This window comes from Salvelinus alpinus, chromosome 20 (genome assembly GCF_045679555.1).
Source record: "Salvelinus alpinus chromosome 20, SLU_Salpinus.1, whole genome shotgun sequence".
NCBI classification, from domain to species: Eukaryota; Metazoa; Chordata; class Actinopteri; order Salmoniformes; family Salmonidae; genus Salvelinus; species Salvelinus alpinus.
Genome location: NC_092105.1, coordinates 26,485,567 through 26,509,259, shown reverse-complemented (window position 1 = coordinate 26,509,259; position 23,693 = coordinate 26,485,567). Strand labels below are relative to the sequence as shown.

Sequence of the window (23,693 nt, the reverse complement as noted above, 5' to 3'; positions counted from 1 at the left end):
GATGAGACAAAAATAGAGCTTTTTGGTCTAAACTCCACTCGCCGTGTTTGGAGGAAGAAGAAGGATTAGTACAACCCCAAGAACACCATCCTAACCGTGAAGCTTGGAGGTGGAAACATCATTCTTTGGGGATGCTTTTCTGCAAAGGGGACAGGATGACTGCACCGTATTGAGGGGAGGATGGATGGGGCCATGCATCGCGAGATCTTGGCCAACAACCTCCTTCCCTCAGTAAGAGCATTGAAGATAGGTCATGGCTGGGTCTTCCAGCATGACAACGACCCGAAACACACAGCCAGGGCAACTAAGGAGTGGCTCCGTAAGAAGCATCTCAAGGTCCTGGAGTGGCCTAGCCAGTCTCCAGACCTGAACCCAATAGAAAATCTTTGGAGGGAGCTGAAAGTCCATATTGCCCAGCGACAGCCCCGAAACCTGAAGGATCTGGAGAAGGTCTGTATGGAGGAGTGGGCCAAAATCCCTGCTGCAGTGTGTGCAAACCTGGTCAAGAACTACAGGAAACGTATGATCTCTGTAATTGCAAACAAAGGTTTCTGTACCAAATATTAAGTTCTGCTTTTCTGATGTATCAAATACTTATGTCATGCAATAAAATGCAAATTAATTACTTAAAAATCATACAATGTGATTTTCTGGATTTTTGTTTTAGATTCCGTCTCTCACAGTTGAAGTGTACCTGTGATAAAAATTACAGACCTCTACATGCTTTGTAAGTAGGAAAACCTGCAAAATCGGCAGTGTATCAAATACTTGTTCTCCCCACTGTATTTATATGTACATATTCTTATTCTTTCCCTTTAGATTTGTGTGTATTAGGTAGTTGTTGTGGAATTACTTGTTAGATATTACTGTACTGTCGGAACTAGAAGCACAAGCATTTAGCTACACTCGCATTAACATCTGCTAACCATGTGTATGTGACCAATAAAATTGGTTTTGACTTGATTAGGGATGGTGCCAGGTTTCCTCCAGACGTCAGGCCAAATAGTTCAATCTTGGTTTCATCAGAACAGACAATCTTGTTTCTCATAGTCTTTAGGTGACTTTTGGCAAACTCCAAGTGGGCTGTCATGTGCGTTTTACTGAAGAGTGGCTTCCGTCTGGCCATTCTACCATATAGGCCTGGTTGCAGAGATGATTGTCCTTCTGGAAGGTTTTCCCATCTCCACAGATGAACTCTAGAGCTCTGTCAGAGTGACCATCAGGTTCTTGGTCACTTCTGAGGTCCAAGGTCCTTCTCCCCCGATTGCTCAGTTTGGCCGGGCGGCCAGCTCTTGGAAGAGTCTTGGTGGTTCCCAACATTTTCCATTTAAGAATGATGAGGCCACTGTGTTCTTGAGGACCTTCAATGCTGCAGAAATGTTTTGGTACCGTTCCCCAGATCTGTGCCTCGGCACAATCCTGTCTCGGATCTCTACGGACAATTCCGAAAATAAAGATGTACAGTGTATTCGGAAAGTATTCAGACCCCTGCCTTTTTCCACATTTTGTTACATTACAGCCTTATTCTAAAATGTATTAAATACATAAAAATCTTAATTAATCTAAACACAATAACCCAGAATAACAAAGTGAAAACAGGTTTTTTGAAATATTTACAAACGTATTAACATTTAAAAAACCTGAAATACCTTATTTACTTAAGTTTTCAGACCCGGAGCAAACTTGCTCCAGAGCGCTCACAACCTCAGACTGGGGCAAAGGTTCACCTTCCAACAGGACAACGACCCTAAGCACACAGCCAAGACAAAGCAGGAGTGGCTTCGGAACAAGTCTCAATGTCCTTGAGTGGCCCAGCCAGAGCCCGAACTTGAACCCGATTGAACAGCTCTGGAGAGACCTGAAAATAGGTGTCCAGCGACGCTCCCCATCCAACCTGACAGAGCTTGAGAGGATCTGCAGAGAGGAATGGGAAAAACTCCCCAAATACAGGTGTGCCAAGCTTGTAGCATCATACACAAGAAGACTCGATGCTGTAATCACTGTCAAAAGTGCTTCAACAAAGTACTGAGTAAAAGGTCTGAGTACTTTATATAAATGTGATATTTCCTTTATTTTTTATAAATGATCAAAAACATCTAAAACCTGTTTTTGCTTTGTCATTATGAGGTATTGTGTGTAGATTGATGGGAAAAAACGATTTAATCAATTTTAGAACAAGGCTGTAACGTAACAAAATGTGGAAAATGTCAAGGGATCTGAATAGTCTCCAAAGGCACTGTACAATGGCATTCTAGGCGATTCTGTGCTTCCAACATTGTGGCAACAGTTCGGCGAAGGCCCTTTCCTGTTCCAGCATGACAATGCCCCCGTGCACAAAACGAGGTCCATACAGAAATGGTTTGTCAAGATCGGTATGGAAGAACTTGACTGGCCTGCACAGAGCCCTGACCTCAATCCCATCGAACACCTTTGGGATGAATTGGAACCCCAACTGCGGGCCTAATCGCCCAACATCAGTGCTCGTGGATGAATGGAAGCAAGTCCCCGCAGCAATGTTCCAACATCTAGAGGAAAGCCTTCCCAGAAGAGTGGAGGTTGTTATAGCAGCAAAGGGGGTACCATCTCCGTATTAATGTCCATGATTTTGAAATTTGACAAGCAGGTGTCGACATACTTTTGGTCATGTAGTGCAACTACACCTGCATATACTATAGCCTACTTTATTTAATTAAGACCAACACACCTGATCTCTAATGTATGGCTACTGAACTTGAACTTGGAGCAGCAAGAATGATGACAGCTACAATTGCTACTTTTTCATATAGGATATAGCCTATCTTTTTAGGAGGATGATTTGCCAGCAGAGACAAATACATGAGTAATCAATACTTATTGAAAATGAAAAGGCACAATGCTCGCTCACCATAGCAGCCTAACCTATGAGCACGTTGTGTCTTTTCCTTTTAAATGTTACATTTTTTGATTGCACCTCGACTCATGTTGGTTGAGCAGCCTCCACTTCTTTTCATTATCAATATTTATTTAGACACTGTAGTAAATTACAATCATATTTATGTTACTTTCATATTTAAGTTAACTGCCACACGATTCTCCGCCCATGTAGACAGCGTACTCTATTTTAATGAGACCACACATACTAGGTGCACTTGGACTCACACCCAACTAGGAGAGGAGAGGTGGGCTACTGAAGTTGAAGCAGCAAATTCTGTGTGTGAATAATGCTGTATGTGTTTTAATACAATAGGTAGGCTCAGGCTGACGCATACAAAGCAGAAAAATTAGTTGCCAAATAATCCGCGGGACAACAAAAATATTTTAAATCGCTAAGTCATCTGTCTGACTGCCTGCTCCCGCCACCCGCAGCATGAGAAATGCAGATAGCGCCACAATTCTCTCTGTCGGGACACGCAGGTCCCGCGGGATGCCCTAACTGTAACCTCAAATTCCAAGACCATAAATCCTGTGGCGGTTCGCAACTCAAAACTACCTCTAGAGTGGGTGTGTCCAAACATTTGACTGGTACTGTATATATCCACACACACATCTTTTAACAATATAGTTTCCTTTATTACTATTTTCCCCTAACCCTACCACCCCTCCCCTAATTGAAGTAAACTAATGAACAACCCTTAGGCTTCTACTTCCAGCTTATACACACACTATATACAGTCGTATGAACAAGTTTGGGCACCCCTGACAATTTCCATGATTTCCATTTCTAAATAATTGGGTGTTAGGATCAGCAATTTCATTATGATCTATCAAATAACTGATGGACACAGTAATATTTCAGTAGTGAAATGAGGTTTATTGGATTAACAGAAAATGTGCAATATGCATCAAAACAAAATTAGACAGGTGCATAAATTTGGGCACCCCAATAGAAAAATCACATCAATATTTAGTAGAGCCTCCTTTTGCTAAAATAACAGCCTCTAGACGCTTCCCATAGCCTCTAATGAGTGTCTGGATGAAGGTATTTTGGACCATTCCTCCTTACAAAGTATCTCCAGTTCAGTTAGGTTTGATGGTTGCCGAGCATGGACAGCCTACTTCAAATCATCCCACAGATTCTCAATGATATTCAGGTCTGGGGACTGGGATGGCCATTCCAGAACATTGTACTTGTTCCTCTGCATAAATGCCTGGGTAGATTTTGAGCAGTGTTTTGGGTCGTTGTCTTGTTGAAATATCCAGCGCTGGCGTAACTTCAACTTTGTGACTGATTCTTCAACATTATTCCCAAGAATCTGTTGATATTGAGTGGAATCCATGCGACCCTCAACTTTAACAAGATTCCCAGTACCGGCACTGGCCACACAGTCCCACAGCATGATGGAACCCCCACCAAATTTTTACTGTGGGTAGCAAGTGTTTTTCTTGGAACGCTGTGCTCTTTTACCTCCATGCATAACGTCCCTTGTTATGACCAAATAACTCAATCTTTGTTTCATCAGTCCACAGCACCTTATTCCAAAATGAAGCTGGCTTGTCCAAATGTGCGTTTGCATACCTCATACCTCTGTTTGTGGCGTGTGTGCAGAAAAGGCTTCTTCCGCATCACTCTCCCATACAGCTTCTCCTTGTGCAAAGTGTGCTGAATTGTTGAACGATGCACAGTGACACCATCTGCAGCAAGATGATGTTGTAGGTCTTTGGAGGTGGTCTGTGGGCTGTTATTGACCGTTCTCTCCATCCTTCGCCTCTCCGATATTTTACTTGGCCTGCCACTTCTGGCCTTAACAAGAACTGTGCCTGTGGTCTTCCATTTCCTCACTATGTTCCTCACAGTGGACACTGACAGCTTAAATCTCTGCGGTAGCTTTTTGTAGCCTTCCTCTAAACCATAATGTTGAACAATCTTTGTTTTCAGGTCATTTGAGAGTTGTTTTGAGTCCCCCATGTTGCCACTCTTCAGAGGAGAGTCAAAGAGAACAACAACTTGCAATTGGCCACCTTAAATACCTTTTCTCATGATTGGATGCACTTGTCTATGAAGTTCAAGGCTTAATGAGCTCACCAAACCAATTGTGTGTTCCAGTTATTCAGTGCTAAGTAGTTACAGGTATTCAAATCAACAGAATGACAAGGGTGCCCACATTTTTGCATAGCCTATTTTTCACATCTGATTTAACTTAATATTGCTACACTTAATACTGCTACACTAAAATTCTTTGTCTGGACAATACCCCAGTACTCAGCTTATATTATAAAATGAATGGCATGCCATTGTGATCATTTTCTGTGACGACAGAGTAAATTATTATGCAGCCTCAGAGGGGTGCCCAAACTTTTTCATACGACTGTACATTTTAAGGACACAATCTATTTTACAATAGTTATATTTTGTTTGTTTTTTGGCTTGTCCTTCCTCTACCCTCAACCTCTCCCATCTATGTCTGATGTCCATCCAGTTTGATTTCGATTTGCCATATATTTTTCAACTGTGTTGCTTTACAAAAGTTCTGAACCTTTCTATTCTCATAGTTTCCACAGATTGTAATTCAAAGACAAACATAGAATTCCTCTTTAGGTAACTGGTTCCCTAAATATTCTGTGATCCACCAAAATCAGCTAAATAAACAAACGATTGTTTCCAAACACAACCCGGACATGACCCAGCTGCGACAAAACATCCGAGTCTCTTCGTGACCCATCTGGAAAACACTTCCTTAGGTATCAAAACTCACTTACAGGAAAGACATGGCAGGTAATATGGTTTAATGGGTCTAAACTCACCTTCAGGTAGGACACAGAGCAGGTTCCTGCGGACGTTGAGTTCTCTGAGGGCCTTGAGTCGGCCGATGTGACGGGGCAGAGCAGTGATCTCATTACAGCTCACATCCTGTAGGGGGCACAACACACTGAGTTAACTCACACACAACTAACGCTTTACTGGTGAGTGTGCAGGATTTTGGTCCAGCCCTGTTCAAACACACCTGATTTATCTAATCATGGTCCTGATGAGTTGCAGATAAGAGAATCAGGTGTGTTAGAGAAGGGCCGGTCTGCTCACCCAGTAACTCTCCAGGAGGATGGTTAGTCGCCCCTTGTGTACAAGAGCTACGTTAAGGACTAGGGGTTTGTATGGCTCATAACACATCCATATTAAATGCTCCCTATCCCACTGTTCTTCCCTGTCTCCTCACATGGAGTCAGACAATGTCTCCCCTCTCCTCTCCTTCCCTGCTCTAGCTGCATGAGGGCCGGTTCCATTAATTTCACCCCTCAGTGGAGAACAGAACAGTTACATAAGGCCTGGCTAGGAGCTCACACAGGAAACTAAGAGCTGAGTCAGAGACTGGCACACACACACAAGAGAGAGAGAAAGAAAGATAATCTCTTACCAGCTCCATGAGGCTCCTGATCTGTCCGATGGCCTCAGGTATACACACCAGTTTGTTGTTGCTGGCAATGAGGACTCGTAGGGGTAACCCACACAGGGAGGCTGGCAGAGCACACAGCTGGTTCCGACTGTGGACACAAACACACAGAGGTATTATATTACACACCAGCAGAGAGATGCAGATCAAAGAGCGATACATAGGATGTCCAGAGTGTCTACAATCTAGACCTGACGACGATCCACTTGGATGGAAACTTCAATTTAAAAAAGTGTCAGATGTGTGATGGACCTTGTGTCATGTACTCTAATATACATGAATACGACCCCATACCAACTGAACCCATTTCCTTAAAAGGGGAATATTACCTTGGCTCTGCCACGGCCTATAGTCATTACTATATTAACAACATTACGTTTTTATCATAAACATCACAATTATCCAAACCACAAGCTAGAACATTTTCATTTCACTGGTAGAATCAGGAAGTGCATACGGAAAGTATTCAGAAATCTAGATTTATTTTCCACATTGTTACTTTACAGCCTTATTGTAAAATGGATTCAATTGTTTTCCCCCCATCAATCTACACACAATATCCCTAAAAACATGTTTTTGCTTTGTCATTATGGGGTATTGTGTGTTGATTAAATTTGGATTTTCTATTTATTTAATCAATTTTAGAATAAGGCTTTATCGGAACAAAATGTGGATAAAGTTATGGGGTGTCAATAATTTCCGAATGCACTGTACATGGTTATACCCAACAGGAGAAAGACCTTGTCTATTTTCTTATGTAAACATAAGCTTTTTGAATAATTTTAAATCAATGAAGGTTAAGAGTGTAAAGGCAAAGCGCACTATCTGCATTCTAAGAATGTAATGACATATTCCAGGGATGGGCAACTGGCGGCCCCCCTGTTGTAGGCCCGCGGACCAATTCTGTTGCTTTTTGGGGGGGGGGGGGGGGGGGTGACGACTCAGTCAGGGTTTCAACTTACTGTTGAGAGTTAGAATAACAGAATACACAAGTGCAATTTTGAAATTTGTCTGCAAAACATTTTTATATTGGTAAGTTAGCTGCTTGACTATGTATCAAAACGTGTAGTAAACATGGTCAAATTAATTGATAACCAGTTATCAACATAAAAACTGCAAACATCCACCCTATTGCAACATTTGTAGAATAGCAGGATATTAGCTGTAAACGTTTTTTTTGTCTTCGCTGTCACAAGGTGGGGCCGCTAAAATGTTTAACTCAATGTTTAAGGTGGGGGGGGGGGGGGGGGGTCTGGATGTGGGTACGCAGACCCACGAGCCACTGCAGCCACTCATGAGGAGTTTTTTGTGGCTCCCACCCCCATCAAAGTTGCCCATCCCTGACATATTCATATTAACAGTAGATGTAAATGACTCAGTGTGTGTAATTGCTTGTGTGTAATGTGCTGTAGTGTTTTCATGATACCAGAAATGTTTAGGTACAAGGTATAGTATCACGATACTCAATACCAAGACAACACAGCAAAAAAATAAAGCATATTAGCCAGTCACAGAATGACACTTGATCCCGACAGAAACTCAGCTACTACTCTGTTAAATCGTTGGGCATCTTATGAGTTCAATATCATTCCATTAGACATGTTTTACGTCAACATCCATGTTGCATTAATGAATCAATTCTACAATCAATTTGACTCTGTTTTTAGCGTTCTAAGGCACTGCATCTCAGTGCTGGAGGAGTCACTACTAGGGTTGCAAAAGGAAGGATACTTTCCGGTAAATTTTCCATGGGAAGTTAAGCCCGGGAATTTGGGAAATTTTGGGGGAATTTTGCTTAAATTCATCCAAAAAGTTAGCTTATAACAGTGTCTTGCTTAATGAGTGTCTTGCTCGAGCTGTGTATGCAACTGGTTCACCTCTGATGCTCACAGGCAATGTGTATTGGAAGAGATTTCTGAATGTTCTTCGCCCAGAATAATTAACTAAATCATTTTCACCCCTAAACCAGTATTCTGCAATATCAGACAATGGACAACAGACACACCGGCCTCTACATTGCAGATGAGCTGAAGGCAGTCATCAATGACCTTGGACCACAGAAGGTATTTGCACTGGTGACAGACAATGCTGCAAACATGAAGGCTGCTTGGTCTAGGTAGTGAATTGATGTTAGCTTCAGCTGTAAGCTAGCAAGGAAGGTTAGTCTACAAAGCTGGAAGATACCGGTATCTTCTTGCATTGTAAAGTGTTCTAGCCTGTTTTGCGAACAGTAATGAACTGTTTTAACATGTCTACATGCCATGTTGCATTATTGAAGTGTGTTAACTTCTGTGTGGCATGTGTGGGGACATAACATGATGCAGCCCGGTCTCCCAGTGCAAGCTAAGCGGAACAGGCACATGCGCTATAAAGGGGACATCAGCTTTATCTGATACAGACTTGATCTGTGAGACACATTTGAGGGAAGTACCGAAAGTAACAGAAATTCTGGTACCGAACTGTTTTTCATGTTCTAGCATCGAAAAAAGTACAGAAGTTTCAGTATACCGTGCAACACTACTGTACTGTAAAAAACTACTCATTAGCTTTCCCATAAACACTTTCATACTTCTGCAAAACATAAAACACACAGTCCCAATCTAATTCAGTTCAGTCCAGCACGACAGCCCAACACCCCTCATAAAAACAGGATGTTGGTGTTCCCTCCCTGGTTTACATGAGCAGTTAAACAAAATGCTGGAAAACAATCCAAAGCCTTTCCAAAACAGATCAGAACTCCTCCAAAACAGTTTGAACCTCATTAAAACAGACTTCTGGTGTTGTCTCCGGCTTACAGCTGCAGTTAGCCAGCACGCAGCAGGATGTCTGTGGCAGAGCAAGAAAGAGGCCTTAATATGTAGACAGAGAGACGAACAGAGGCCTTTAACATAGACAGAGAGAATTTAGAGATATTTAACAGACAGAGAGGTTGGTAGAGAGGCTGCCAGCATGAGCAGAGCCGATTACAGTTGACCCAGAGAAAACAAGCTCTCCACAGCAATAACAAAAGGCAAAAAAATATCCTGGAAATGACCCATTGGTACACACACATGCACACACACACGGGAAGGCCTCTTGTTCTGGAGTGTGTGCAAAGACTTTGATTACACTTCCCTGAGTTATTGGTTATTTGTGCTGGAGAACATTGAGAGTGGTGAGAACTTATAGTATGGGAACCTTCTGGAAAACTGGATGCTTTCACACCCCTCAGCGGTGTTTGCTGTGTGTACGTGTGAGCGTGCGTGCCTGCATGCTTACGAGTTGGCATGCGTGCGTTGCATCAGATCGAGCCATATCACTGTGCAGTCCAGAGGCGCCACAGAGCCAGAGCTGTCAAACACGGTCTCTGTCTCCGACCCAAGAGATTAAAGACGGCATGAGTTCCTCTCTGGGATCCACTCTCTATTGAATCCTCCCACAAGAGCCGCTTAGATCCACTCCATATGACGAGGGAGAAGGTATAGACATAACATGGTGACTGGCTGAATGAAAAATTCTAACAACCGACCATCCAATAATTCCATCTACCTGTGTACGCAAAATGGAATCCCCAGTGAAGCAGTAACATAACAACACACAGGCCAAGAGAGGAGCTATCAGCTATCAGCTAGGACCACAAAAAAAGACAAATCCTTATACAAAAACTGCACCTCTTATGTTTCTCTCTATACTCCCTTCTATATCACTTAGTTTTTTCTCTCTCACCACTTATATACTCTCTCTCTCTCCCTCTCCTTATTGACCCCCTCCCCCTCTCTGTATTGACCCCCTCCCCCTTTCTCCTTCTCGACCCTCTTTCTCCTTACTGACCCTCTTTCTCGCTCTCCCTCTCCTGATTGACCCTCTCCCTCTCCTGATTGACCCTCTCCCTCTTTCTCTCCTTATTGACCCCCTTTCTCTCCTTATTGACCCCCTTTCTCTCCTTATTGACCCCCGCTCTCCCTCCCCATTAACCCTCTCTCCCCATATTGCCCCTCTCCCTCCCTCTCCCCATATTGACCCTCTCCCTCCCTCTCCCCGTATTGACCCTCTCCCTCGCTCTCCCCGTATTGACCCTCTCCCTCGCTCTCCCCGTATTGACCCTCTCCCTCGCTCTCCCCGTATTGACCCTCTCCTTCGCTCTCCCCGTATTGACCCTCTCCCTCGCTCTCCCCGTATTGACCCTCTCCCTCGCTCTCCCCGTATTGACCCTCTCCCCCGCTTTCCCCGTATTGACCCTCTCCCCCGCTCTCCCCGTATTGACCCTCTCCCTCGCTCTCCCCGTATTGACCCTCTCCCTCGCTCTCCCCGTATTGACCCTCTCCTTCGCTCTCCCCGTATTGACCCTCTCCTTCGCTCTCCCCGTATTGACCCTCTCCCTCGCTCTCCCCGTATTGACCCTCTCCCTCGCTCTCCCCGTATTGACCCTCTCCCTCGCTCTCCCCGTATTGACCCTCTCCCTCGCTCTCCCCGAATTGACCCTCTCCTTCGCTCTCCCCGTATTGACCCTCTCCTTCGCTCTCCCCGTATTGACCCTCTCCTTCGCTCTCCCCGTATTGACCCTCTCCCTCGCTCTCCCCGTATTGACCCTCTCCCTCGCTCTCCCCGTATTGACCCTCTCCTTCGCTCTCCCCGTATTGACCCTCTCTCGCTCTCCCCGTATTGACCCTCTCTCTCGCTCTCCCCGTATTGACCCCCTCCCCGTATTGACACCCTCCCCCACTCCGTATTGACCCACTCTCTCTCCGTATTGACACCCTCCCCCGCTCCGTATTGACCCACTCCCCCGCTCCGTACTGACCCTCTCTCTCTCCGTATTGACTCTCTCTCTTCCTCTCCTTATTAAACCTCTCTCTCTCTCTCTCTCTCCATATAGACCCCCTCTCTCTCCCTCTCCATATAGACCCCCTCTCTTTATAGACCCCCTCTCTTTCTCCCTCTCCTTATAGACCCGCTCTTTCTCCCTCTCTTTATAGACCTCCTCTCTCCATATAGAGCCCCTCTCTTTATAGACCTCCTCTCTCCATATAGAGCCCCTCTCTTTCTCCCTCTCCTTATAGAGCCCCTCTCTTCCTCCCTCTCCTTATTGACCCGCTCTCTCCCCCACTCCTTATTGACCCGCTCTCTCCCCCTCTCCTTATTGACCCGCTCTCCATATTGACCCGCTCTCTCCCCCTCTCCATATTGACCCGCTCTCTCCCCCTCTCCTTACTGACACTCACTCAAATCAAACTTTATTTGTCACATGCGCTGAACACAACAACTGTAGACCTTACCGTGAAATGCTTATTTACAAGACCTTAACAGTGCAGTTCAAGAAGATTTAAGAAAATATTGACCAAATAAATTAAAGTAATAAAGAATAAAAAGTAACACAAAATAACAATAACGAGGCTATATACAGTTGAAGTCGGAAGTTTACTTGCCAAAACTATAGTTTGTTAAGTGTAAGTCGGTTAGGACATCTACTTTGTGCATGACACATTTTTCCAACAATTGTTTACAGACTTATAATTCACTGTATCACAATTCCAGTGGGTCAGAAGTTTACATACACAAAGTTGACTGTGCCTTTAACTTCGAAAATTCCAGAAAATGATGCCATGGCTTTAGAAGCTTCTGATAGACTAATTGACATAAATTGAGTCAATTGGAAGTGTACCTGTGGATGTATTTCAAGGCCTACCTTCAAACTCAGTGCCTCTTTGCTTGACATCATGGGATAATCAAAAGATATCTGCCAAGACCTCAGAAAAAAAATTGTAGACCTCCACAAGTCTGGTTCATCCTTGGGAGCAATTTCCAAACGCCTGAAGGTACCACTTTCATCTGTACAAACAATAGTACGCAAGTATAAACACCCTGGGATCACGCAGCCGTCATACCGCTCAGGAAGGAGACGCGTTCTGTCTCCTAGAAATTAATGTAGTTTGGTGTGAAAAGTGCAAATCAATCCCAGAACAACAGCAAAGGACCTTGTGAAGATGCTGGAGGAAACAGGTATCAAAAGTATCTATATCCACAGTAAAACGAGTCCTATATCGACATAACCTGAAAGGCTGCTCAGCAAGGAAGAAGCCACTGCTCCAAAACCGCCATACAAAAGCCAGACTGCGGTTTGCAACTGCACATGGGGACAAAGATCGTACTTCTTGAAGAAATGTCCTCTGATCTGATGAAACAAAAATAGAACTGTTTGGCCATAATGACCATCGTTATGTTTGGAAGAAAAAGGGGGAGGCTTGCAAGCCAAAGAACACCATCCCAACCGTGAAGAACGGGGGTGGCAGCATCACTTTATGGGGGTGCTTTACTGCAGGAGGGACTGGTACTCTTCACAAAATAGATCGCATCATGAGGCAGGAAAATTATGTGGATATATTGAAGTAACATCTCAAAACATCAGTCAGGAAGTTAAAGCTTGGTCGCAAATGGGTCTTCCAAATGGACAATGACCCCAAGCATACTTCCAAAGTTGTGGCAAAATGGCTTTAGGACAACAAAGTCAAGGTATTGGAGTGGCCATCACAAAGCCCTGACCTCAATCCTATGGATAATTTGTGGGCAGAACGAGCAAGGAGGCCTACAAACCTGACTCCGTTACACCAGCTCTGTCAGGAGAAATGGGCCAAAATTCACCCAACTTATTGTGGGAAGCTTGTGGAAGGCTACCCGAAACGTTTGACCCAAGTTAAACAATTTAAAGGCAATGCTACCAAATACTAATTGAGTGTATGTAAACTTCTGACTCAATGGGAATGTGATGAAAGACATAAAAGCTGAAATAAATCATTCTCTATACTATTATTGGCACATTTCACATTCTTAAAATAAAGTGGTGATCCTAACTGGCCTAAGACTAGGATTAAATGTCAGGAATTGTGAAAAACTGAGTTGAAATGTATTTGGCTAAGGTGTATGTAAACTTCTGACTTCAACTGTACATGGGGTACCGGTACTGAGTCAGTGTGCGGGGGGTACAGGTTAGTTGAGTGTGCAGGGGTACAGGTTAGTTGAGTGTGCGGGGGTTAGTTGAGTGTGCAGGAGTACAGGTTAGTTGAGTGTGCGGGGGTACAGGTTAGTTGAGGTAATTTGTACATGTACAGTAGGTAGGGATGAAGTGACTATGCATAGATAATAAACAGCGAGTAGCAGCAGTGTACAAAACAAATGGGGGGGGTCAATGTAAATAGTCCAGTGGCCATTTGATTAACTGTTCAGGAGTCTTATGGCTTGGGGGTAGAAGCTGTTAGGAGCCTTTTAGACCTAGACTTGGTGCTCCAGTACCGCTTGCCGTGTGGTAGCAGAGAAAACAGTCTATAACTTGGGTGACTGGAGTCTGACAATTTTATGGGCTTTCCAATGACACTGCCTATTATATAGGTCCTGGATGGCAGGAAGCTTGGCCCCAGGAATGTACTGGGCCATTCACACTACCCTCTGTAGCGCCTTATGGTCAGATGCCTAGCAGTTGCCATACCAGGCGGTGATGCAACCAGTCAGAATGCTCACGATGGTGCAGCTGTAGAACTTTGAGGATCTGGGGACCCATGCCAAATCTCTCCTGAGGGGGAAAAGGTTTTGTCGTGCCCTCTTCACGTCTGTCTTGGTGTGTCTGGACCATGATAGTACGTTGGTGATGTGGACACCAAGGAACTTGAAAAACTCTCGACCCGCTCCACTACAGCCGCGTTGATGTTAATGGTGGCCTGTACGGCCCTCCTTTTCCAATAGTACATGATCAGCTCCTTTGTCTTGCTCACATTGAGGGAGAGGTTGTTGTCCTGGCACCACACTGCCAGGTCTCTGACCTCCTCCCTATAGGCTGTCTCACACTGAGGGAGAGGTTGTTGTCCTGGCACCACACTGCCAGGTCTCTGACCTCCTCCCTATAGGCTGTCTCACACTGAGGGAGAGGTTGTTGTACTGGCACCACACTGCCAGGTCTCTGACCTCCTCCCTATAGGCGGTCTCATCGTTGTCGGTGATCAGGCCTACCACTGTTGGGTCGTCAGCAAACTTAAATGATGGTGTTGGAGTTGTGTTTGGCCACGCAGTCGTGGGTGAATAGGGAGTACAGGACTAAGTACACACCCGAGGGACCTCAGTGTTGAGGATCAGCGTGGCAGACGTGTTGTTGCCCACCCTTACCACCTGGGGGCAGCCCGTCAGGAAGTCCAGGATCCAGTTGCAGAGGGAGGCGCCGTCCCAGGGTCCTTAGCTCAGTGATGAGTTTCGTAGGCACTATGGTGCTGCACGCTGAGCTGTAGTCAATGAACAGCATTCTTACATCTGTGGATCTGCATCCACAGGGTGTCTGGGATGATGCTGTTGATGTGAGCCCTGACCAGCCTTTCAAAACACTTAATGGCTACCGACGTGAGTGCTACGGGGCGGTAATCATTTAGGGAGGTTACCTTCGCTTCCTTGTGCACAGGGACTATGGTGGTCTGCTTGAAACATGTAGGTATTACAGACTGGGTCAGGGAGAGTGAGATTCCTGGTAATCCGTCTCAAGCTCCTTATTGAACCTCTCTCTCTCCTTTTCTGTTTCCTTACCGTCTTTCTCTGTGTTTAATCTTTCCATATACCAGGGAGGGCAGGCCTTTCTCTCTGCTATGGAAACGACCTTTCAGCTCCAGATACACAACAGGACCATAGTAGGTAGAAGGCATTCATGACCTTGGCTCATGACTCCCTCCCTCCCTGAAACAATGTGTTGTCTGGTATATGTTAGATGTTATTGTTCTGTGAACACTCATATTAAGGATAGCTTTTTACAACCCCTCATGAAGAGTCATGTGATATGTTTTATGGCTATTATATTTCAAGTGGCTAGTGTGTCGATCTGAAAACCACTACACTGCACTGCAGCTAGCGCAGCAGCACAAGCTAACACAATAGAGTAACAAGCGAGCAGGACAACAGTCACAGTAAAAGCTGCCTGCCTTAATAAAAGCTAACAGAACAAAAGCAGCAAAACAAAATCAGCAAACTCAATGACAACAGCTGACAGCTCTAAACAGCCTCCATCCCATCAACTTCAAAATAAGACATTTTATTCCACAACTGCCAAAGTTCTATCTAGACAACAAAGAGCCTTTATCCTCTTTCCACCACGATGCAGGCCAGGAACAGAACGATCCTAAAAATAATGCCTTCCTTTTCATGTGTTCCTGGTGCAGACATGGAGAACATTGTCTATTTCCTGTTTTGACAGCAATATGAAATACCACAAATTCAAATGAGATTATCTGCCAGTGTCTCCATGGCGTCTGATAACATTCCTGTCTAGTGGTGTAAAACACATACCCTGGTGCGGTCACTGTGGTGCTCACATCACATTATGCTCAGACACACGCCACAGACTCACATTAACCTACATCAGCTACCCTCCACCGAGGGTATTTTACATCCTCCCCGTTCAGATGTAGCATTTATATAACTGATTCAATGAATCACTTATTAACTCAGTGTAAATTCAATGAATCAACTTATTAACTCAGCTTAAATTCAATGAATCAACTTATTAACTCAGCTTAAATTCAATGAATCAACTGATATGGCCGCAACACCATATGCATGCGTGTGGGTTTGGTCTTCTGTGTGTGTGTGTCAGAGATATGACTAATGAATCTCCCTCAGTTGCACGGTGGTGTGAGCACAGAGGAAGAGATTAGAGACAGAGAGTACCGAGTCGGTCTCAGGTTGATGATGCGTACAGCAGGCAGTAAAGAACCAGGCTATATGATGACCTTCTCCCCATCTCTCTCGGTCTCTCTTTCGCGCTCTCCCTCTCCTCTCTCTCTACCATCTTCCTCCCCCATCTCTCTCTTTGTCTCTCTCCCTCTCCCCTTCTTTCTCTATGTCTCTCTCTGTCTCTCGATAGCTAGATAGAGCGGGAGTGGAGAGAGATAAAATGAAACAAGTAGTGTCATGCATCATTCCAATATGTGATCTGAGCGCATTACACAAACACAGAGACAAGATATGCTATTGCTCTGTGGTCCTGCCATGAGGTTGGAAGCGGTAACATCAGCCCATTGAGAGGCGTCAGTGATGCGTGAAGCCTAACAAGCGTGTCTGCCCTGGGATCAAACACCTGAGTCTAAACAAGCCCTGGTCCAACCAGACTACTGCCAACCTTCTGTGCTGCTTATCAAATAATATCTAATCTAATATATTTAACATTTCACTGAACCAATACTGCCGCCTTTATAGGGATAACTGTGCAAACAACTTTAAGGATAAACCACTGATATTCGGCAAATCTTAGAAACGCCTACATTTTCTTTCTGTCATTGAAAACAAATGTGCTTCTCACTCAACACAGTCACCTGTTAACTGTAGGTTCAAGTCTTACCTGAGGTTTAAGGAGGTGAGTGACTGTAGGCTGATGATGGTGTCAGGAATGGTCTTGATACAGTTGTGATAGAGGTTCAGCGTTTCCAAGGCAACCAGGTGACACACCTCTAAGGGGACCTCCGCCAAACGATTCCTCGACAGGTCTGAGGGAGAGAGAGAATAGGAAGAGACAGATATCACCTGTAGTTATATACTAGTGCCACTAGGTGTCTCTCCCTGGCCCAGGACCTCCCCTCCACACAACCCAGTCCAGCCAAGCTATCCAAAGCCTACAGGCTAACACAAGAATTCCTGTACTGGCTCCCAGCAGCAAATAACAACATTGATATCAGCTGAGGCCATAATAACAATTAGCCACTGTGTTCAGATTAGCTCCACTCCTACCTACTGTTCCAAAGTGATTTAGTGAATTCAACTGGGATGACCTAGAGCACTCAGTCAATATAGAAGCCTGTGTTACATTATGGACACCACAGGGGAAGGAAGTTCTGTTAAAAACACTCAGAGACAAAAGGCTACTCATAGTTGATCTTCCGCTCTAGCAAAACAGCTTCAGTGTGACTCAAAGCCCTGCTAGCACTAGTAGCGCAGACTGGAAATAATGACTAAGGACTGAAAATAACATCACGATGTGTGTGTGTGCGCATGTACTATGTATTTAGAAAGACCAAATACCCACAGTGAATGGTGTTAGTGTCATGTAGCATCACTATGACCCCCATCCTACTATGCTTCAAATCTAATGGGACAGCTCCTGTTACACTACAACATGACAGACCGATTAAGGCTCAAACTGAGACATTAGGGGGTGGGGACGTGTGCATGTATGTGTCTATGTGTTTGCATGGCGGCAGTGTAGGCTATACAACAGGTCATGTGACCCTGGTAAATTAGAGCATTCCCGTAGTAACCACCCCCCACAAACCAGACACAGGAGCCTTGATGTTTTTCATGACACACATGAACACACCTGCATAAATGTGTGCATGCGTGACATTTCATGCAAGGAGACAACCATGTGACTGTGACAAAGATAAGATCAGCATATCCTGCATCTCGCTGCAATTCACTCTGGGTAGTTTATCTTCAGATTAGGCTAGTTCAGATAGCTTCCATGACAACCCAGACTGTCTGGAGGATGAAGACTATTAGGAGTAGTGTCCTCCTCCTGTCACACACATCATCTTCTCTCTGTGCTACTCTTCTAAAGCTGTGTCCATTCCCCTGCCCCAGCCAGACTGAAGTGTTGATCCAGAAAGCAAAAAAGTTTACAGCCCTCTTAACCCCCCCCCTTTCCCTCCCTCGCTCTTTTACAGCCCTCTTAACCCCCCCCCCTTCCCTCCCCTCCCTCGCTCTTTTACAGCCCTCTTAACCCCCCCCCCCCCCCTTCCCTCCCCTCCCTCGCTCTTTTACAGCCCTCTAAGTGCCTCATATTTCCACTGTACAGCAGCTGAACCACATCTCCCTCAGAAGTGGAGGAGAACTAATAATCCCTCCTCCCTCGCTTTCCCAACAGAGTTAGCCATCAACTCGCAGGAGCACTCACTCAGCACGTAGACTAAATACATAGACACAGCTAGGGGTCTAGTTAGTTTAGAGTCATACCTATATATTTACACGCACCCACAAACATCTGAGAAACCTATTCATACAAGCATGCACACACACAGAGGGCCATCAGTCAATGCAGAGCATGCTGGGAAGGGAACTTCACCAGACCCAGTACAGGAAGTGAAGGGAACAACAATCCCCATGGGACAGATTCAACCTTAAAAGGAAAGGTTCACCCATTTTTTATTGGATTTTTGATGTTCTACTTTTTGTTGACGAAATTCGTGCTAATGTTGGGTTTTTGAGCTAGCGCCCAATAGATTCCCATTCACTCCTTGAAGGAGAGTGCTCCTTGTTCCAGAAATCGCCCAGAAGGCACTGTGTGGTCCATTGACATAGCATGGGCAATGTTTCCCGTCTCCTCAAAAGTATATATTTGCCATTGCGAATGTTAGACTCTACTCTGTAAGGCACATCGATCTGCAGGTTGAACATGGTGAGATTGTAGACTCCTAAATAATCCTTGATAATGCCATTTATTTAGGGGATTTTACAGCTAACTATCTACGGTACATGCTGATATTGTCTTTGGTATTATTGTGTGTAGCCATGTTTGCTAGTCATCCAGCCCATAGAACGAGCATTGCATTATGGATTTTGTAATAGTCTTGAGCTGCAACAGATTTCCACAACGATTTTCCATGTCGCTACCAACCTTATTATAAACGCAAACATTTTGTTCACAAAAAATATTGTTCTTACATAGTGTTAATTGACACTGTAAATTAAAAGGCATGAGTGGATTTCTCCTTCAACACCAGTGTGATGTACAATCACATGGGGAAACATGTAGCCTCCATAAACCAGGCAGACAAGTATCCCGGTTAGGCTCTGAGAGGCTTAGAACTATGCAACACTAGAAAATGTGATTGAGAGGAAGCAGCGTGTGCGTGTGTGTAGGCAGTAAACAGTGTTATCAGAACTATGAGTTACCAGAGAGCAGACCTCTTTTACTGAGGGGCTAACGTCTCCATACAGAGAGCACTCAGGACCATGTGTTGATTTGCATAATTTCCCCTCTATGTGAAGAGAGAGAAAGAAGCGATCGAGAGAGCATGTGTGTGTACTGTTATCCAGCACTCCTAGGCATGGAACACGTGTGTGTGTGTGTGTGTGTAGCTTATGGTTGAATAGGAGGAAAGGAGCACAGATGAGACGGACAGGTGGAGGAGTGAATCGCTGACTGAGCAGCAAGGTGGCCTCCTAGTCTGACCACTTGTGACCCATACACACAAAGCCTTTAGCACCCTCCCAACCTGACACACTATATATATACTATATATACAGTGGGGAGAACAAGTATTTGATACACTGCCGATTTTGCAGGTTTTCCTACTTACAAAGCATGTAGAGGTCTGTCATTTTTATCATAGGTACACTTCAACTGTGAGAGACGGAATCTAAAACAAAAATCCAGAAAATCACATTGTATGATTTTTAAGTAATTAATTTGCATTTTATTGCATGACATAAGTATTTGATCACCTACCAACCAGTAAGAATTCCGGCTCTCACAGACCTGTTAGTTTTTCTTTAAGAAGCCCTCCTGTTCTCCACTCATTACCTGTATTAACTGCACCTGTTTGAACTCGTTACCTGTATAAAAGACACCTGTCCACACACTCAATCAAACAGACTCCAACCTCTCCACAATGGCCAAGACCAGAGAGCTGTGTAAGGACATCAGGGATAAATTGTAGACCTGTACAAGGCTGGGATGGGCTACAGGACAATAGCCAAGCAGCTTGGTGAGAAGGCAACAACTGTTGGCACAATTATTAGAAAATGGAAGAAGTTCAAGATGACGGTCAATCACCCTCGGTCTGGGGCTCCATGCAAGATCTCACCTCGTGGGGCATCAATGATCATGAGGAATGTGAGGGATCAGCCCAGAACTACACGGCAGGACCTGGTCAATGACCTGAAGAGAGCTGGGACCACAGTCTCAAAGAAAACCATTAGTAACACACTACGCCGTCATGGATTAAAATCCTGCAGCGCACGCAAGGTCCCCCTGCTCAAGCCAGCGCATGTCCAGGCCCGTCTGAAGTTTGCCAATGACCATCTGGATGATCCAGAGGAGGAATGGGAGAAGGTCATGTGGTCTGATGAGACAAAAATAGAGCTTTTTGCTCTAAACTCCACTCGCCGTGTTTGGAGGAATAGAAGGATGAGTACAACCCCAAGAACACCATCCCAACCGTGAAGCATGGAGGTGGAAACATCATTCTTTGGGGATGCTTTTCTGCAAAGGGGACAGGACGACTGCACCGTATTGAAGGGAGGATGGATGGGGCCATGTATCGCGAGATCTTGACCAACAACCTCCTTCCCTCAGTAAGAGCATTGAAGATGGGTCGTGGCTGGGTCTTCCAGCATGACAACGACCCGAAACACACAGCCAGGGCAACTAAGGAGTGGCTCCGTAAGAAGCATCTCAAGGTCCTGGAGTGGCCTAGCCAGTCTCCAGACCTGAACCCAATAGAAAATCTTTGGAGGGAGCCGAAAGTCCGTATTGCCCAGCGACAGCCCCGAAACCTGAAGGATCTGGAGAAGGTCTGTATGGAGGAGTGGGCCAAAATCCCTGCTGCAGTGTGTGCAAACCTGGTCAAGAACTACAGGAAATGTATGATCTCTGTAATTGCAAACTAAGGTTTCTGTACCAAATATTCAGTTCTGCTTTTCTGATGTATCAAATACTTATGTCATGCAATAAAATGCAAATTAATTAATTAAAAATCATACAATGTGATTTTCTGGATTTTTGTTTTAGATTCCTTCTCTCACAGTTGAAGTGTACCTGTGATAAAAATTACAGACCTCTACATGCTTTGTAAGTAGGAAAACCTGCAAAATTGTCAGTGTATCAAATACTTGTTCTCCCCACTGTATATATATATAAATAAATAAATAAAGAGTACCATATGCCATTACCAAACCAAAAAACATTCCCCTTCACACACACACTGCACATGCTCAAGGACCAAGGGTGAGATGTGTCAGTATTCTACCCCACTACCCTTTACATGACCCTATAGTGCTGGGAACCACACACAAATGCTAGGGGTGTGAACGTTTCAATTAAATTGGAATCCTTAATGTTAAGAAGATCCCCAACCAAAAATAATTCCCCCCCCCACAGAATTAAAAGGGATATTTCTAAAATGTTCAACTTCATATTCAGAATTTCCAGCACCACCCACACATGAGCATGTAAAAATAGTGCGTTTCTATGTTTTGTAGTCAAAAAGATAACGAGGAAGATAAGTGTTTCCAGTGACATCAACCAATCATTAGACAATTAGTCGGCATTATTGGTTAAAATCACGATGCACACTGATGATGTCATTGGAAACACTTCTCTTCCTTTATCTTTTTTTCAACAAAGCATAGAAATGCACCATTTTCATACAGTATGTCGATGTTGGGCTGGAGATGACGAATATGAAGTTGAATTTTTTTTTAATGTCCCTTTAAAAATCACAATGCAGTCATCACAAAACATTATTTTTCCATGAAATAGCCTAACTAGAAGATACATTTAAATAAAACCAGAGAGGACGAGGTAAACTTTAGGATACTTTGGTGAATTTGCGAGGGATACAAGACAAGACAAGACATGGCGAGATACAGCTTTTTATTGAGAGATACAGCATTCCATTGAGAGATACAGCATTTTATTGAGAGATACAGCATTCCATTGTGAGATACAGCATTCCATTGAGAGATACAGCATTCCATTGTGAGATACAGCTTTTTATTGAGAGATACAGCATTCCATTGAGAGATACAGCATTCCATTGAGAGATACAGCATTCCATTGAGAGATACAGCATTCCATTGTGAGATACAGCTTTTTATTGAGAGATACAGCATTCCATTGTGAGATACAGCTTTTTATTGAGAGATACAGCTTTTTATTGCCGATAGATAGGCCTAGTACACGGTTTGGAATCGGTCTGCCTGGTGGCTGACCTGCTTATACTGTGCTCTTCCCCTCTCTCTCCCCGTCCCTCGCTAGCTCGCTATGAAAGATGTTAGTGTTTGTGTTCTCGGAAGTACGGCAACTAATCAGTCTCCTCCATTCTAAAAATACTGAATCTTAGGAGTCGATTCCTAAGGGAATTGAATTATGAAAAGCCAACATCACCCAAGACAGAGAACGGTTGATTGTCAAGGGCAATGAATTCCATTATCTTGGCTTTAATGGATTTGGCCTTTTGAGTTGTCTCGCTGAAATGTTGTTACTCTTTCAAATGACTGCTTGACTGCTCGATCCACACGGCAGACATTGTGGGCTAGATTAGGAATGCTTAGATTAGGAATGCTGAGTTGCACGTAAAGCGCAAAATTTTACGTGGCGTCATTACGTCATGTTACCTTCGTTATATAGGTATGCACGTCAGCTTTGACATCGGTTTTGAACATCGGGCGTTAAACTAGACACTAGCCGATACCGATGTTGGCATTTTTAGCTAATATCGGCCGATTCCCATATGTTCACTGATATATCGTGCATCCCTAGTTTTTACTGAAATGTCAATAATGGGAAATTATATTAGTCACAAACCACAGTTGGGTTCACAAGTTTGGACAGCACAGTGCAGTACAGCACAATAAATAAAAAAGGAGAGTATAGTTCAGTACAGAACATTAAAGACAAGTAGAGTACACTATACTGCCCTAAAGGCAAAACACAGTAACTTCATATTTTGTTTTTTTTTGCTGCAAAATCTGACTTAAGTATTTTTCTGTCTTGACAGACAGCAATTTCTGATACTCAATTATATATTCCGTTCAACTGGCTTGTTCTCGTGTCAGGAAACTAAAAACCACATTAATCAGATCATTTATCTGGTCATTACAACAGATGAAAGATTATTTTGAATTATACATTTTTTACCCCCTTTTTCGTGATATCCGATTGCGATCTTGTCTCATCGCTGCAACTCCCCAACGTGCTCGGGAGAGGCGAAGGTCGAGTCATGCGTCCTCCGAAACATGACCCACCAAACCGGGCTTCTTAACACCCGCCCTCTGAACCCGGAAGCCAGCCGCATCAGTTGGACTACCGAAGTCAGCCTGCAGGCTCCTGGCCTGCCACAAGGAGTCGCTAGAGCGGATTGAGCCAAGTAAAGCCCCCCCCGGCCAAACCCTCCCCTAACCCAGACAACCCTGGGCCAATTGTGCACCACCCTATGGGACTCCCGGTCACGGCCGGTTGTGACACAGCCAGGGATCGAACCTCGGTTTGTAGTGACGCCTCAAGCACTGCGATGCAGTGCCTTAGACCGCTGCGCCACTCGGGAGGCACCCAGATGAAAGATTTGACCAAATTCGTAGTTACTGCGTTTTGCCTTTGTATGGCAGTAT

At 44.4% G+C, this 23,693-nt stretch overlaps 1 protein-coding gene across 7 annotated transcripts in view; it reads right to left on the bottom strand.

Annotated features, from left to right (window-relative positions):
• Positions 1-23,693, bottom strand: part of lrch1 (leucine-rich repeats and calponin homology (CH) domain containing 1) — a 101,073-nt gene that overhangs the window by 44,655 nt on the left and 32,725 nt on the right. For all 7 annotated transcript variants that reach the window (XM_071355130.1, XM_071355134.1, XM_071355132.1 and 4 more), the window contains exons 2-4: positions 16,708-16,852; positions 6,330-6,456; positions 5,722-5,827 (exon numbers count right to left, since the gene is read on the bottom strand). In XM_071355130.1, coding sequence (XP_071211231.1) covers positions 5,722-5,827; positions 6,330-6,456; positions 16,708-16,852 — 378 coding nt within the window. The remainder of the gene's footprint in view (positions 1-5,721; positions 5,828-6,329; positions 6,457-16,707; positions 16,853-23,693) is intronic.